A 17,369-nucleotide genomic window follows, 5' to 3' on the forward strand; every position below is an offset into this window, starting at 1 on the left:
GCTTGTTACTCTTGGTGATCGGCATCACCTAGACGGCTTGGTGGCGTTGGGAGCTCGGTGATCACCGTGAAGATCTTGTTGGTGACCCGACTCAAGTTTGTAAGCGGTCTCGAGGGATCCACCGCGCCGGAGTGGCAAAGGATCATCTCGTAGTGAGCACTTGGTTCTTGCGAGGACCAAGGGGGAGCGATACCCTTGCGCGGGTGCTCCAACGAGGACTAGTGGAGAGTGCCGACTCTTCGATACCTCGGGAAAAATTGGAGGAGTCTTCTAAACTTTGCTTTACATTCCGCACTTAATTCAAGCACTTTACATTGTGTATTTGTTTAGCAAGTATTTGAAGCATTGTCTTAGCTTTGTTACATTTCTAGAATTATATTCTTAGTGCTAGTTGTTGGGGTGAAGTTGGGCTCTTGTTTAGCTCTTGCTTAGGTTTTAATTACTAGAGCTAATAGTTAGCCAACTAACAAATTAATAGCTGAGTTAGACCGGTAATAAACTAATTGTTAGCGGTGAGGTAGCTTACAATTAGCTAGAATACTAGCTAGGGTTTCAAAAACACCCCTATATCGGAAGCAGGTAGAACTGAGAAGATGTACTGTTGGTCTGCCTCTTATCCATCGCAGCAACATTTCTTGCGGTGCAGCCACCCATCCAGACGCGGGAAACATCTACATGCACGCGCGTCCGGAGGATTGGGGAAGATTTCACGACGCGGAAATATGCAGGAGAAGGACGAGTATTCGGGACGCTAATAGGGTGTTTGGTTTAAGGAATGTGCTAGTTCATCATCTTCTCAGTTCTCACTGCTCACTATTTTTATTTGGTTTGTGGAATTGAATGAGTTGATCCATCACCACCCCATTCCTCATAGTTAGTTAGTTAGTACTAATATGAGGAATAGGGTCATCCTACCAAATTTGAGGAATGAACCCATAATGCATCACCTCAATTTGGATATAGTGATTCCTTAAACCAAACACCCCCTAAGTTAATGGGGAGAAGAAGGAGAAACTGTTGGAGGCTTAAAATGTATCTTTTTTTCAAAAAACCATTTTACATGTTGCTTTACGGGTTGTGTTGGAATTGCTCTTATGAATAGTAAATTTCCAAATTTCTTATCCTACCAGGCTCAAATGCCATCCAGAATAAAATGACAATGGCCAATGACATACTCCGTGAATATGGTTCAACACTGCAGGGCGAGACCACATATAGGGTAAAATAATATTTTCCATTACGCCCCGTTTGGATCATTGGAATTGAATTCCATTATAATAGTAATTTAGGCATATATTAATTAAGCTAATTTGATTTTATGCAAAATATATTTGTATACTATTATTAGCAAGATGTCGGAGATATTTATGTGCTACATTTTTACTATAGGGGAGTGAGACGAAGAATGTCATGTAAGTTATAGATTAGAAACCAATTCTAGTAATGCATAAAATCATTTCCCACCCTCCACCCCATGAATTTGAGATAGGCTTATATCTAAACTTTAGAAAGTGGTAGAATGTCAAATTCCAAACTAAATAAGTTACTTTATTGAGTGAATTCCAATTCCTCTAAAATGAAGGGATCCAAACGTCCCGTTAGGGAAATATTTTTTTGACCATGTATATGTGTGACCATGCTGAAAGTGACACTGGCTTTGCCATGGTTCAAAATAGTATGTTTTGCCGTTTCACAAAATATATCGCAGGCTGTTTTAGTTTCACTTTTACGGATGGTGAAAACAACACCATAAAAAAAGGAATAACGTTAATAAGTTGTTACAACCTCTCTCTCCATATCTCAACGAAGGTTGAACACGGCATACCGTGAATATATTAGTCTAATCTAGTATTTTCTGCTGATTCACAAAATATCGCATGACGTTTCGGTTTGCTACTTTTACGCTTGATGAAAACAAACAAAATTACAAAACAATGTAACAAATACGGTCAACATGTTTTTTCTTTTTTACTGATTCACAGATTTCAATCCTGAAAAGACTCAACTAACCCCGCCTCCGCCTCCGCATCCGCCTCCACGACGGAAGAGCTGACCAAAGCCGCCAAACCCCCCTCTGGAGGCTGAACGCCAGTGTTTGGCTATAAAACCCCGCACCGCTTCCGATCGGGCTCTCCCCTTTTGCATGCTTCACCTATCTCTCCACCTCCTCCGCCTCCCTCCACTACTGCTAACCCCTGCTCCCCAATCCCGATCCACCGCGCACCCGATCCCCGGATCCGCCGTCCCACCACCCCGCTCCCGGTCCGCGATTCCGTCCCCTCTTCCACCGATCTCCCCGATCTTTCTCAATTCCTCGGGGGGTTTTGGTTTCCATCTATTCTGGGTTGCGTGTGTTGTTCCGGAGTGCTGTTAATTAGTATCGACATGAGGGCCTCGGACTCGGCGGCGGCAGCGGCGGCGGCGGAGGCGGAGTGGACGGAAGAGATAGATTTTCTACTCGGCGTCGGCGAGATCCCCCACGTCACCTCTCCGCAGGGGCGGCAGCGCGGGGTGGGTGTTATCGGCGACGGCAACGGCGTGCATCGCGCCTCGGGTTCCGACGGCTACACTTCACCATTGCGCCTTGGGTGCCGACGGGTACACTGCCCCCCTGGCGCCGACGGGTACGATGCGCAGCACGCCAAGTACCCCTACTACATGGTCCTGAACCGTCGGGACAATGCTGCTCCACCCCATGGCGGAGGCGATGCGGGGGGCATGGGCTTCCCCACTCAGTCATCGGTCACGGGACCGCTCGTCGGTAGCGCGGTGCCGTCGCCGTCGCCGCCTCCGCCGTCGCCGCTGCCACTGGGGGCGGACGATCCGGACCAGCAGCTGATCGCGAACCAGCTCCGCTGCCTGCGCATCGGGGACGCGCAGGGCGCGCTCCTGCACCAGGGCCGGGCGCCAATCATGAGCACCGCCCGGACCGATGTCCCCGCAGGGCACGACGCCTACCATGGGTACACCTTCGCCGCGTCAGGTTCTTCCTTCCCCCGTGATCGCGTGTTCCTTGATCAAGCCAAAGCTGTCGGGCACGTCGCAGCACGGCCGCATCATCGCTTCGTGTCGGACGCTGGCCTGGATGACTTTGGTGGTTTCCCCGGAGCCCTGGACACCAGCATTGGAAGCTTCATGTACAATAGGGCAGGGCATGCCACCGGCATCGGTTGTGGCCAAGGTTTGGTACAGTCTGATTTCCCCGAGTCGTCCTACCTGCTTCCGAGTCAGGCTTGTGTAGAATTTCCCAGCTCGAGTCGGTTTGCCCTTAAGCGGCACCATGCATGTGGTGGTGTCCCTATGGCAGACAACGGATTTGGGAGAGGCAGAAATCCTTGTGAGAACAGTCTAATGTTCGATAAAAAGAACATGAACTCCCTGGAACGTGAGAAGGAGAGGAGATTCCAGCGTGTCAGTTCTAGGACTTTGAGGTTTAACAACTTGGTTCCGGTCAAGGGAGGATCCATCTACCACATGGCCAAGGACCAAAATTGGTGCCGGTATTTGCAGGACAAGTTATTGGAAGGGAAGCATCATGTTGATGTGATCTTTGAAGGAATAATTAACCATATTGCAGACCTTATGATCAGTAGTTTTGGCAACTATCTTGCACAGGAGATAGTGGAAGTGTGTGATGAAGGGCAAATGTTGAGGATCATCTTAGTGCTGACACAGTACCCTCTGAAGCAGCTGATTGCCGTCTCTCTAAACACACATGGGTAATTATCTTTTCTTCTTAAAATTAATCAGAAAACCGCATTATGATTCATGTCTCACATCATAGCATTTGCGCTCGGCAACCAATTATGGTGATTGTTGATTTTAGAATGTTGTTCTTTGAGTCAGTATAATAGAGTACACAGGCATCAGAACAAGTGTGCTGTGATGCAGTGTGATCCATTTTGTTTAGTAAGGGCATGAAATGATCCTGATGATTCTATTGTATTGATTTGTTCCAGGACAAGGGTAGTACAGAAATTGATAGAGAAAGTTAGCAGCAGAGAGCAGATTATGCTCATTATTTCAGCCCTACAGCCAAGCTTCATGCTGCTTGTCAATGATCACAATGGTCATCATGTAATACAGAGATGTCTGGTCAACTTTGGAGTCGAGGATAATAAGGTACATAATGATTCCTACTAGTTTGTAAACTTGTTTCTTGTATTTGTAGCAACAGGTGGCTGTTGCATTTTTTAAAATCACGTTATTGACTTTGTTTTTTTTTTAATAATTGACTCATAATTAAGTTTGAGAACTGATGCTAACACAAGGAATTTACTGGTGGGAGTACAATTAATCATTTCATAATTTCATCTGGCAATTTGTGTCCATATGCATGCGCGTAATTCTAATCAGACGTATTTTTTCTTGCATGAAGTAGTTTCTTTTAAAGTATATATGCTTGCGAACAAACAAATGTTAAGCCTATTCATCTCGACGTAAATTTGCTATTCTTGAACCTTTTAGCAGTTTTTTTTCAGGGACATACATTAACCAGGAATTTGTTTACAAACCACTCCAGTTCACTTTAGTACATCTTGTACAGAGACTTTGCTTACATTTGCAAACAGTATAATTTAAAAAACTCTTTAGTTTTGTATAGTAATTAATTTATGAGGTCCTGTCTGGATCCACTTAATTAGAAGTTCTAGACAGAAATTGAGACATTTAGAAAGTTTGACACATGAATATGATAAAATACACTAGATTCAACCAAGTTCATTAACCACTGTTGCTATGCTCAACTAAGTCACCAGTGTTTAAGTGCCAAGGACCATTTCCTTATGCATATCATGTTTTGCCAGTGCTGATATCTTACGATCAACTTTAAGAGCTTGTTCGTTTTGCTCTCAATCCATGTGGATTGGGTGGGATTAGGCGGGTTTCAATCCCGAACAAGTCAAAATCATTTATAATTTTTTCCAATCTCATCCAATCCACATGGGGTAGAAATAACCGAACAAGCCTAAGGGTTTTCCTCACTTGTTCTGAACTTGGATTAGACTATGCCATCTTGTGTTATTTTTCCTTCAATATTTTTGGCATATGCCTTGTGCATTGGAAGATATATTTTATACTTACAGACGTTTTTTTATATGCCCTAATGATAGGGAAATTCATTGGGGAAGATATAATTGTGTTCTTAGTTTTCACCACCTCAAATTATCAAGTGAAAAATAAATAAATAAATAAATAACAAGTTTGTTACTGTCTGTATACTCTAATTTTCATATTAATATAATTACCTTGCCCGAGGTCAATGTGGTGTCATGAAATCCTTCTTCTAGCAAACATATACTAAGTATGCATTGATCTTACTTTACTAGAGTATCTGCAAACATAATTTTGCTTAGTATGCGTTGATCTTACTTTACTGGAGTTTTCTGCACATATATTTATATTTACTCTGTTTAAACAGTTCATATTTGAGGGCGCTGCAGCCAACTGTCTTAACATGGCGGTACATTGCCATGGATGCTTTGTTCTACAAAGTTGCATAAAAGCACGTGGTAGATACCTGGCCAATCTGATTATGGAAATATGTCTTCATGGCTTTGAACTTGCCCAGGATCCATTTGGGTAAACCTTTGGTTGCTTATATTGTAGTTTGTTTTTAAAAAAATGCAGCATTGTTTTGTGTGTTTTTTTTCAATACATGGATGCTTTGTTCTGGTAGATTGTAGACATAAAGTCTTTGTACCTTCTCAGTGCACTGCCTTCATAGTTTTCAATACTGATGATCATCTCATATATATATTTGTACAAGGCTAAACTTTGTTTGAAATAACTTTACACCAGTGACTTAATTTTAGTGCAGCAAATGTTTGTTCTCCTTTGTTTCTATGAACCTGTATATGTTTATCTCGATTCAAATCTTTGTATTTTTCAAAAACTTTCTCAGTGATTCTGTGTAGATGACTTTTTTTTCAGAAGATAACATAGTATCATAGCAAGGACCATGAACTCTGTGCCAAGCCACCTTTATTTTTCCAGAAATAAAGGGAGCTCAAACTGTGCTAAAAGTAACTATATTTCTCATGACCTATAGCAAATGGCACTCTTGTTTGAATAGGCAGGGATTTGCACAGTTCTCTTGGACTGGCAAGGATTTTTGTTCATTTTATTAATTATCACTCGAAGGGGGAGCTATGAACCAGGCTAGTTGACCCACAAAACACCATTGGGTTGCATCCTTAATCCTAGCCCCCTTTCTCATTTCTCGATGGTATTTTAGGAATTTATTTTGGACTTCATCCCACAAATCTAAGATTGCTTTCCCATTCCCCGTTATCCCAGGAACTACGTGGTCCAATGTGTTTTGGAACAGGAAATTCCTTCCGCAAATGCACACTTGGCATCTCTGTTTGAAGGAAAGTATGTTTATCTCTCAAAGCAGCAGGGGAGCAGCAATGTGGTGGAGAAATGCTTAATGTTTTTCCCGGACGATGCCAAAGCTGTCATAATACAAGAATTACTCATGCTCAGCGGTTCTGATTTCGAACAACTGCTGCAGGACCGTTTCGCCAACTATGTCTTTCGCACTGCCCTTGACCACACCAGGGTTAGTGTGCAATATCATCCAGGTACATCATTCGGTATGTGCAACATTGTAAGCTAAGTTTTTTTTCCCTCTTCGTGGCAGGGCCGTCTGTACGATGTCCTTGTTGAAGCGATCCTCCCTTATGAGAATGCCATTCGGAACAGCCCCTATTGCAATAAGAGGATCATCATGCACCTGACCAGGAGGTGAAAGTTGTACTATCTGTATACCTTTGGTACCAGGGGGAAGGCCGCTTTCCTGTTGTTGACAATTTATGTTCGCTCTGTCAGAGTTCAGAAAGGCAGGTTTTGGTTGCAAGAACAACGGTTCAAGTGTTGTATCGTGTGTCTTCCGTGTTGTAGTTTTTTTTTCCTGATGGTGTGCTGTAGTGTACTTTAAAGTTTTAAAAGGAACCCGTGTGCTTCCCCCTTGTTTCTTTTTTGTACCTGCTGTAATGATTTCCACTTTGGATTCTGTGAATTGTTACTGTTTGATAAGGACCATTCAAAAATTAAGTTACTGTAGAACAAGTGGTTATACTCGTTGCTTTTATAAATAACCGTGTTTTGAGGAACAAGTTCACCGTTTCATTTGGAGAGTTGTAAAACACCGTGTGCTGAAGTTGTCAAGTTTTTCAGCGATTAGCTTTGCTGATTAATGCTTTGAATTGAATGTCGACTCGCCTCGGTTTATCCCTTCACTAGGCGGAGCCTCTACCAATAGATCTATCCTTTTTTTTGTTTTTTTAAATAGGTTAGTTTTCTAATTCCCTTAAACTATACCAAAATCTTATCAAGTTTACTGAGATGAGAAAAGCATAAGACGACTATTTTTAAGGCTGGCTATTCAGTTTTATTGGTTTATTTCATGCGGTTTATTTGGTGTCAAAAAAGTTTGGTGTTTGGAAAATGGAAACTAAACTTTTTGTTCAGAAATAAAAAAAACCCGCACAATTTAGTGTTCGGTTTTTTTAGTTTGGTATTGCCACAATTACCAAACAACTAGCAATTTAAAACTGTAAACATAAAATTGCATAAAGAACATACTCATCAACAAGTAACAACAACAACAACAAAGCCTTTTGTCCCAAGCACGTTGGGGTAGGCTAGAGATGAAACCCCGTATGAAAACCTCAGAGCTCAACCCCCAAAGAAAACAGGGGAAACAAAGGCAAAGGAGAACCGAAAACGACGAAACGGGGGAACACATAAAAGAGATAAAACCCACAAGAACCAGCAAGGTCTAAATGGGCACAAGAAAAGGTCAAACGATTAAGGAGGAAAAGCGGAACTATAAATCAAGGTTCTGGCACGTGAATTGCACACTTCCACCCCTTCCTATCCACGGCGAGCTCTTTATCAATATTCCACTCCTTCAGGTCCCTCTTCACTGCCTCTGTCCACGTCAAGGTTGGTCGACCTCTACCTCTCTTCACATTCTCGGGACGCCTAATTATTCCGATATGCACTGGTGCCTCTTCAGGTCTTCGTTGGATATGTCCAAACCATCTCAAACGATGTTGCATAAGCTTCTCCTCAATTGGCGCCACTCCTACTCTCTCTCGTATGTCATCATTCCGGACTCGGTCTCTCCTTGTGTGGCCACATATCCAGCGCAACATACGCATCTCTACCACACACAGTTGTTGGACATGTCGTCTTTTAGTGGGCCAACATTCTGCTCCATACAACATAGCCGGCCGGATTGCTGTCCTGTAGAATTTGCCTTTTAGTTTGTGTGGCACCCGGGGGTCGCATAAGACACCCGTCGCTTGCCGCCACTTCAACCATCCAGCTTTAATTCTATGACTGACATCCTCATCGATGTCTCCATCCTTCTGAAGCATTGATCCTAAGTAACGAAAAGTGTCTTTCTTGGGTACCACTTGCCCATCAAGACTAACATCGCCATCTTCATACCCCATGGCACTGAAATCACACTTCATATACTCCGTTTTAGACCTACTAAGCCTAAAACCTTTTGCTTCCAGCGTCTGCCTCCACAATTCCAACTTTTGCGAAACACCGCTCCTACTCTCCTCAATAAGTACCACATCATCGGCAAAAAGCATACACCACGGTATATCTCCTTGTATGTCCCTTGTGACCTCATCTATCACCAAAGCGAAAAGATAAGGGCTCAAAGCCGACCCTTGATGTAGTCCTATGTTAATTGGAAAGTCATCGGTGTCCCCATCACTTGTTCGGACACTTGTCACAACATTAGTGTACATATCTTTAATAAGATTAATGTACTTTGTTGCTACTTTGTGTTTTTCCAAGGCCCACCACATTACACTCCTGGGTACTTTGTCATAAGCCTTCTCCAAGTCTATGAAGACCATATGCAGGTCTTTCTTTTGTTCTCTGAATCTCTCCATAAGTTGTCTTAGTAAGAAAATGGCCTCCATAGTTGATCTCCCGGGCATGAAACCAAACTGATTTTGGGTCACGCTCGTCAGCTTTCGCAGGCGGTGTTCAATGACTCTCTCCCATAGCTTCATTGTATGGCTCATGAGTTTAATTCCACGGTAATTAGTACAACTTTGAACATCTCCTTTGTTCTTGAAGATTGGTACTAATGTACTCCGCCGCCACTCGTCGGGCATTCTGTTTGTCCGAAAGATGGTGTTGAAAAGCTTAGTCAGCCATACTATCGCTATGTCTCCAAGGCATCTCCATACCTCGATAGGGATACCATCAGGGCCCATCGCCTTTCCTACCTTCATCCTTTTTAGCGCCTCCTTAACTTCATATTCTTGTATCCTTCGCACAAAACCCCTGTTGTTGTTATCGAATGGTTCGTCCAATTCTATTGTAGAACTCTCATTCCTTCCATTGAACAATTTGTTGAAGTACTCCTTCCATCTATTCTTGATCTCTTCATTCTTCACTAATAGTTGGTTTGCTTCATCCTTGATGCATTTGACTTGGTTGACATCCCTTGTCTTCCTTTCACGAATCTTGGCCATCCTATAGATATCCTTTTCTCCCTGCTTTGTGTCCAACCGTTGATAAAGGTTGTCAAAGGCTTGACCCCGGGCTCTACTAACCGCTCGCTTTGCAGACTTCTTCGCTATCCTATACTTCTCTATGTTTTCTGCACACTTGTCATGATGTAAGCGTTTGTAGCAATCTTTCTTCTCCTTGATAGCCTTTTGGACATCTTCGTTCCACCACCAAGTGTCTTTAACTTCCCTTCTGTTTCCTTGACTCAGCCCAAACTCTTCTGAAGCTATCTTTCGGATGCACATCGCCATCTTCCTCCACATGATATTTGAGTCTCCCTCTTCTGCCCAAGGGCCCTCCTCGATAACTCTCTCCTTGAAAGTTTGGGCCACAACCCCTTTAAGCTTCCACCACTTTGTTCTAGTGACCTTGTTATGCTTATTCCGTTGTAAACGAATCTTAAAACGGAAGTCAGCAACGACAAGCTTATGTTGGGTTACCACACACTCTCCAGGTATAACCTTGCAATCTAAGCAGGCATGCCTGTCCTCTTTTCTCAAGAGGACGAAATCAATTTGGCTAGTGTGTTGGCCACTACTGAAGGTCACCAGGTGGGATGTCCTCTTCCTAAAGAAAGTGTTTGCTATAAACATGTCATAGGCTAGGGCAAAGTTCAGGATTTCCTCTCCTTCTTGATTCCTACTCCCAAAGCCGAAGCCTCCATGCACACCCTCGAAACTGGTGCTAGATGTACCCACATGGCCATTGAGATCTCCTCCTATGAAGAGCTTCTCGCCAACTGGCACACTACTAACCATGTCCTCCAGGCCTTCCCAGAACTCCCTCTTTGAGTTCTCATTAAGGCCTACTTGAGGAGCATACGCGCTGATAACATTGAGAACCAAGTCCCCAATGACCAGCTTGACTAGGATGATTCTATCTCCTACCCTCTTAACATCTACTACTCCATCTTTAAGGCTCTTATCGATCAAGACGCCTACTCCATTCTTGTTTGTTGCAGTCCCCGTGTACCACAACTTGAAGCCTGTACCTTCCACTTCCTTCGCCTTCTGTCCTTTCCACTTGGTCTCTTGAACGCATAAAATATTTACTCGTCTCCTCACCGCAACGTCAACTATTTCTCGTAACTTACCTGTTAAGGAACCTACGTTCCAACTACCTACACGGACCCTAGTTGGCTCGACTAACTTCCTTACCCTTCGCACCCGCCGAGGAAGATGCAAAGACCCTTGCTCATTTTCCACTACACCCGGGCGTCGATGTAGCGCGCCACTAAGGATGCGACGACCCGATCCTTGCTCATTTATCACCGGCTCCAGATCAAGAGACGGCGCGTCACTTAAGGGGTGACGGCCCGGCCCTTGCTCATTTAACACCATACCCGGGTTCCGATATGGCGCGTCGCTAAGAGGGTTACGCCCCAACGATTTTCTTTGTGGTTTGCATAACAATTTAGTGTTGAATAAGAGCAACTAACACATATTTTTTAAAAATATAATGATATGAGTCTAGGGTTTAATTAGGACCTTATAACAAGTGCTTGTTGGGCTTCAAGAGGTAGATTTGCTACATTTCGGTTTTTTGTATTTTCGGTGCCTCAATATTGAAAACCGCACCAAACACCAAATAGAGCTCAAATGCAAACTGCACCAAACACCAAAAAAATGAATGAACCACAAATTTCGGTCTATGGTGTTCGGTTCGACGCGGTGTTTGATATTTTTTTTGCCCACCTCTAACTATTTTGCTTCCTGAGTAGGGACAATGGTTGGTGTCGGTCAATGTGATTGGTAGTATCTGATTCAAGCATGTTATGGTGTTTGGTTTCTATAGACTATTTTGTAGATCCTCTATTTTATTCTATTTTAGTCCTTAAATTATTAAATATATAACTTAAATAGAATTTTAGTTTCCGTATTTTATAATTGATGGACAAATAGAATAAAATTGAGGAACTGAAAATTAGTCCTTAGAAACCAAACAACCTGTAAGTCTAATGTGACAAACATTCTAATGTCGATAATAAACTGAATGCCACCGCAGACTATTGTATGGTTGTTTATGTTTGTGCTTAATGGAGATAAGCACTTAGAGCATATTGGCTCTGACCCTTTATTTACTTTTTCGTAAAGATTGTATTTTATATATAACATCTTAATTTAAAAAATTATCTTTCTAGTTTGGCTAGTTAGAGTGATTAGCCAAATTCGGCTAGCGAGGGAGCCGATTTAGAGAGTTCGATAGCTTGTCTGGACCTTGAAGGCCTCCTCCCTGTGGTTCGTTCGGGTTGTACTTGTACCTCTGAATTTCTCACCTTGGCTTTCAGACTGAAGACTATGGGCCTATTTGGTTCAGCTTTTTTCTGACCAGCTTTTCTGAGAATCTGGCTGTAGAGAATCTGAGTATCATTAGAATTACGTGCGGAGGAAAATAAAGGTGTCCATAGGACTTAGGATCTAGAAAGTGACGGATTCCTACTATTGCAACGACTCAACCGATTATGTGTTTATATTGATTTTGAATGATTTTTAACCAAACGAATTTTATAGAAGCTGACTGAAAAGCTGAGCGTTTGGCAGTCCGCAACAGCTTTTGGTGGCCAGAAGCTCCAAAAAGCTAAAACAAACAGGGTCTATGAATCGACATGTTTCCGTTCAAAAGATCAATGGCTAAACACATGTACTTCAGGCCACTCAGGGAATGCCTCTATTTATTTCAGAATAATTCATGCTCGTATGCTAATATGGCATGCTGACATATAGAGCTCGTGTGTGAGTGAGAAAAGGAAGATGAAGCTTACATGCTAGTATGTTATGTTAGCGTATAGACACGTACGGGTCTAGATCTGTTTGCACTGGCTGTGAGACTACAGCCATTATATATATATATAACCATGCAAAATACTGTTTTGTATTATATAATGTATTATTTATATAATGTAGTTTAAAATAAAAGATATAGATGTGTAAGCTGTTTAACATAGCTTGACACTCAAACGCCGCGCGATAGAGGACTCATATGTTTAACTAGTAACTTGCTTGCGCTTTGCGCGAGTTGAATTAATGTGTTAAACTGGATAGCAACTCAAATTAGAGAATTCGAGGCTTACATAACATTCTTCTAAGTATTATATGAACAGGAATCAAATAATTTCATGGATAGGGCCAAAGATGGATAATAAACAACATATAAATTAAAGTTCACATTATGTCAATAGTAATCAAAGCATTTTATTGATTAGGAGAAAGATGGACGGTAAACAACATAAAAACCAGAGTGCACGTAAAATTCAAATGTCGAAGTCCAGCATTGATGCAACATTGCATCACGATTTAATTAATAAAACTTTAGCTCAGTCTGGTAAGGCAAGAACAGAAAGCAAGGAAGCTACCATAGTCAATTGGAACTGTAAATAGATTTGTAGCAGTAATGAAATATTGAAGTTTACAAATGTAGCAACATGAGGAGCTAAGAGATTATATTACCGTGTACATATATTTGTAGCAGTAATGAAATGCTGAAGTTTCAAAACGTAGCAGCATTGATGAACAGAGCGTGTGCATCTCTAGAATCGTATTCAAAATACATAATCTTATTCAGTTTGCATGTCGTCATTACTACTTTTCCTCCTTGTCACCCGGCGTCGTTTGGGGGAGGAGGGGGTGGGCTCATGAAGGTGTGTAGCTCGGCGGGAAAGACATGACATGATTGAGGATAGGGCTCCTGGCGGCATGCTGTGGAAGTCACGGAACGGAGGAGGATCCAAGGAGGTGATACGGAGATGATGGATTGTTACCTGTCGATGCGATTGGTGAACAGAGCGGGAGTGCCATGACATTGACGGTGGCGACGCCCTAGCTTCAGCTGTCAGATGCGTTGAAACCCTAGCTAAGAGTATGCGTTGTTGGGGAGGAAAAGGCTACAACGTTTTTCACCTAACCTGCACAGATGGTGAAGACGGACGAAGCTTCTAGAGAGGGGACGCACAGCCGCTGGTCCCAGCCGCCGACGCCGCAGTCACGGTAGCCGACGCTAGGCACGCGATGCCTATTTATACGCCCTTCTAGAAAACAGTTGATTTTTTTATGAACTGCACATCGCTAGAATTCTCCAGGCGTCTACAGCGGCCCGGGGAGGCTGAGAAGAAATCTCGTCCGTTGATGGAACATCCTACGCACATGTTTTTTTTGCCGACGTGGACGCACGGGTGCACGCGTTTCTGACGGGGTGAAGTTGTTGGAGGCTTAGATCGTCATATTGCTACTATAAAAATGATGATTGAAAACTAAGTGTACTGGTTGCCTCTTGCTCTTTTTACATGGACACATCTATGGATCGAAGGGAAGGAACATTGACGTTTTTGCAGAGAATAGCAGCTTAGCCATTAATTCTCAATATACCTGGTCCAGGTTCGATCTGCTGTCTCAGACACCACAGTTTGCATCTTTGTGCAGAAAATTGATCCCTTCTTAGCAGCACTGGAAAAGGTTTGGATGGTTGCTTTCGATGGTTTCATCTCTGTCACCTGGTCCCTGGTTTTATTGCAAGACATGCCATTGGTATATATTCTGGTGTAGGAACTGTTTGTACACACTACTGATGTGCATGTTCAAAGAGATATGCTTGATGACATGTTCATTTCCTTATGAAGTTTCCTCTACTCATAGATGTTCTCTTCAAGTAAGATATCTGGGATCTAACATGCAGTGCCAGTGCATATTGTCATTTGTTTATTGCTAACACTAATATTTTTATCGTTTATGTCCATTTAATAGGAAGAATATTTAGCAAGAATTTGTTGCCATGGAGTTCTCACTCTTCTAAAAACATTGGCTTGAGCTATTACCTGATGGAAGCATGCCATACATGCATATTCGATTTGTTATACTGAAATTATTAACTGATGTAGGCATATTATATTTATTTCCTTCGGCCCTTTGCATTGTAGAATTTTGGGTTGTTTTGCATAAGAACATAGTTGACTGTGATCTATATTTTGATAACTTGGAATTTGGTTTCTAATGGAAGTTTCATGCTTCCTGTAGTTTCTAATTGACTTGAAACAGTATGACCGGAGAGAGCAGCCTAAGAAAAGCGTCCTGGGAAAGGTATACTTATAGCAATCCCTCAGATATATTATTTTGTGGAAGATTATTTATTGTGTGCACAATCTGTTCATTGGTGCATATTTAGTTCATTACGTTGTACACAGAAGTGAGAGTGAATTGTGTATGGCTGCTACCAAGCTATCGTGTATGGTTGTAGCTCATTACACATAACTGAAGTTGATGACATGAGATGAATTAGTTAAAGTCTTACCACCGAGAAGTATTCGGAGAAGAGCGCAAAGGCGAAGTTCGCTCTCTGGTTGATCAGCTCCAGCCTTAGGATCCCTTCCCACTCTTGTTGCAGACGTTGTTCTTGTAGTTTGCATACTGGAACTACAGGTTAACCCACTCAACTAATTTCAGCCTCTATTGAATGTCATGTAGACGTGCAATGAATTAGTAGTAGTAAGATGGAAGAGCAAGTGGTACTGAATACTGATCGACCTTCATCGGTGCAGTGCAAAGATAAGGTGTTTGATACATCGTGGCCATGTGAATGACAGGTGAAATGGAATTGTCTGAAAATAAACTTGGGGATCTAGAACTCTAGAGACGGTAAAGCAGGAAGCCAAGAGGAGATCGGCAGGGGAGGCAAGGAGGGAGACAGGGGATGAGGCAGCTACGTCTAGTGGCCGTGGTAGCTCGTGCCACTCCGGTAGCGTCGTGCAAAGGATTTGTTGTACCGGTCAGTTGCCCCTGTTGCTGACTTGACAAAAGAGCGATGGATTACCACATGTTGAGCCGTCCTACACGGGCAAGGCGACATCGCTTGAGGGGAAGGGGGAGGAGAATAGAGCTCTTGGCAGCGGCTCGAGCACCGCTACGGTACGGTGTCTGAGGTGGGGAGGGGATGGAGCTCCAATTGGAGTTGACACAAGGAGGATAGGATGGTGCGGGGAGGGAGAAGTTCCGGGCGGCTTCCCGCGTCATGGCGGCTCGAGCACGGGGACGATGTCCAAGAGAGAAGGGGATGGAGCTCCAATTGAAGTCGGCACACGAAGGATAGGATGTCGCTCCACCCCGCGCCGACAGGACGACGATGCTCCTGTTTGAGGGGTCGGGCGACGGTCCGCGCCGACATTACGACGACGTTTGAGGGGGGCGCGAAGATAAAGTTTTGGTTGGGGAGGAAGAGGTCCCGAGCGGCGGCCTGCGCTGCGGGGGTGGTGGGGAGAGCAGGGGAAGGAGGTAGGGAGGGGAAGGAGCTCTCGAAGCATCTTGGGTTGTTCTGTTGCTGCTGCCGACGAAACGTCGCGTGGTGCGTAAGAGAGTTTGCGGAACCGTTGCTCAGCGATCCTGCGGCTATGAAATTAAAGGTGACGTGGACCATCTCGGAAGCGAGATTCCCTCCCCGCTCTATTATAGAGAAAGAATGTGAAAGTTTAGGGATCAAAACGGTATGTGTTACAAGTTTATGGTTCAGCTATGGACTTGATTCTAATATAAATAATGTTTGTTTATGAGGAGTATTAAATAAAAATAATAATTAATGTTTTTCGTCTCCTAAAATTGTGTAATCCCCTACTAAAGCATGGGTTATTATTTTATTATATAAATTTGTTTAAATTTAAGATATTTTTATTCTCTAAAATAAGTTGAAACGGTTTGTAACTTTCGACGGAAGAATTACTTTAGGGCCTGTTTGTTTTCATCCTAATTCATATGGATTGGAGGGCTCGTTTCCATCCTAACTCATATCGATTGGATGTGATTGGTTACGTTTAAATCCTCAGTTGAAGTCAAGTTTTATTTTTTATTTTTTCACCAAACTTTTTGTAGTGTGTTCCTACATTATATAGACCTACATGTTTTATTTTGGAACAATTATCAAAGTATTTGTTATAACTATTAGATTTAGCTCGTTTAATTGAATTTTTCTTCGGATAATTCAGATTTGAACTGCAAGTCACACGAAAAATGAAAAACAGTGAATGTAAAAATGATATTCATGTTATTTAACATAAATTACGACCTATTTCAGAAACATACTAGAATTTTCGAGCACCATACTCACAAAACATGAACGGTAAATTGGGATGTGGTTGTTTTAAAATTGTATAAAACACAAACAAAATCAGAAAATCATGAAACTTGTCGACATGTCATGATATCATATGTAGAGACTCTGATAAAAATTTGACATTGTTTCGTGAAAACTTGTCACGCACCATGTGTAGAAACCTAGCCGTTTTTCATTGAAGTTTTATGATTTTATGTGAAAGATGGCTAAGTTTGTACACATAGTGTGTGACAACTTTCACGAAACAGTGTGAATTTTTTATTAGAGTCTCTATATATGATATCATGACATGTCAACAGGTTTCATGAATTTATGACTTCGTTTGTGTTTTGAACAAGTTTAAACACAACTGATCGAAAGTGCGCGATTATGTTTCGTGAGCATTGTAATTGAAAATTTCGGACTGTTCCTGAAATAGGCCATAACTTGTTCTAAATAACATGAATATTATTTTTTCATTCACCGTTTTCTATTTTTCGAGTGACTTGCAACTCAAATCTGAATTATCCGAAGAAATTCAATCAAACGAGCTAAATCTAATAGTTATAACAAACACTTTGATAATTGTGCCAAAATTAGACATTTAAGTCTATATATTGTAGGAACACATCACAAAAAGTTTGAGGAAAAAAGATAAAAATAAATGTACTTTGTCGAGTATCAAGTAAAGACACTCGACAAAATAATGGTTTGTCGAGTGTTTGCCAGGTAACACTCGGCAAAGAAGAAAT

At 42.2% G+C, this 17,369-nt stretch overlaps 1 protein-coding gene and 1 long non-coding RNA gene across 2 annotated transcripts; one reads left to right on the forward strand and one right to left on the reverse strand.

The window, feature by feature from the left end:
• Window positions 1-2,137: 2,137 nt before the first annotated feature.
• On the forward strand, window positions 2,138-10,397 carry LOC103639487 (putative pumilio homolog 10). Its single transcript, XM_035962755.1, has 5 exons — window positions 2,138-3,719; window positions 3,960-4,122; window positions 5,420-5,580; window positions 6,298-6,562; window positions 6,644-10,397. Exons 1-5 carry the CDS (start codon window positions 2,386-2,388, stop codon window positions 6,749-6,751), a joined length of 2,031 nt encoding a protein of 676 aa, XP_035818648.1. The 5' UTR covers window positions 2,138-2,385; the 3' UTR covers window positions 6,752-10,397.
• Window positions 10,398-12,878: 2,481 nt separating this feature from the next.
• Window positions 12,879-15,905, reverse strand: LOC103639489 (uncharacterized). The gene is made up of 2 exons (XR_559476.4): window positions 14,830-15,905; window positions 12,879-14,042 (listed from the first exon to the last, which is right to left on the reverse strand). It is a non-coding gene; the product is annotated as an uncharacterized lncRNA (long non-coding RNA).
• Window positions 15,906-17,369: the final 1,464 nt, after the last annotated feature.

This window comes from Zea mays, chromosome 9, assembly GCF_902167145.1.
Source record: "Zea mays cultivar B73 chromosome 9, Zm-B73-REFERENCE-NAM-5.0, whole genome shotgun sequence".
Taxonomy (NCBI): domain Eukaryota; kingdom Viridiplantae; phylum Streptophyta; class Magnoliopsida; order Poales; family Poaceae; genus Zea; species Zea mays.

Bases quoted from the DNA above. Each gene is read 5' to 3' on its own strand.
- LOC103639487 (XM_035962755.1), top strand. From the start codon at position 2,386: ATGAGGGCCTCGGACTCGGCGGCGGCAGCGGCGGCGGCGGAGGCGGAG. The intron at 3,720-3,959 runs GTAATTATCTTT...GATTTGTTCCAG, and splicing joins GTCTCTCTAAACACACATGG to GACAAGGGTAGTACAGAAAT. The intron at 6,563-6,643 runs GTTAGTGTGCAA...TCTTCGTGGCAG, and splicing joins CTGCCCTTGACCACACCAGG to GGCCGTCTGTACGATGTCCT.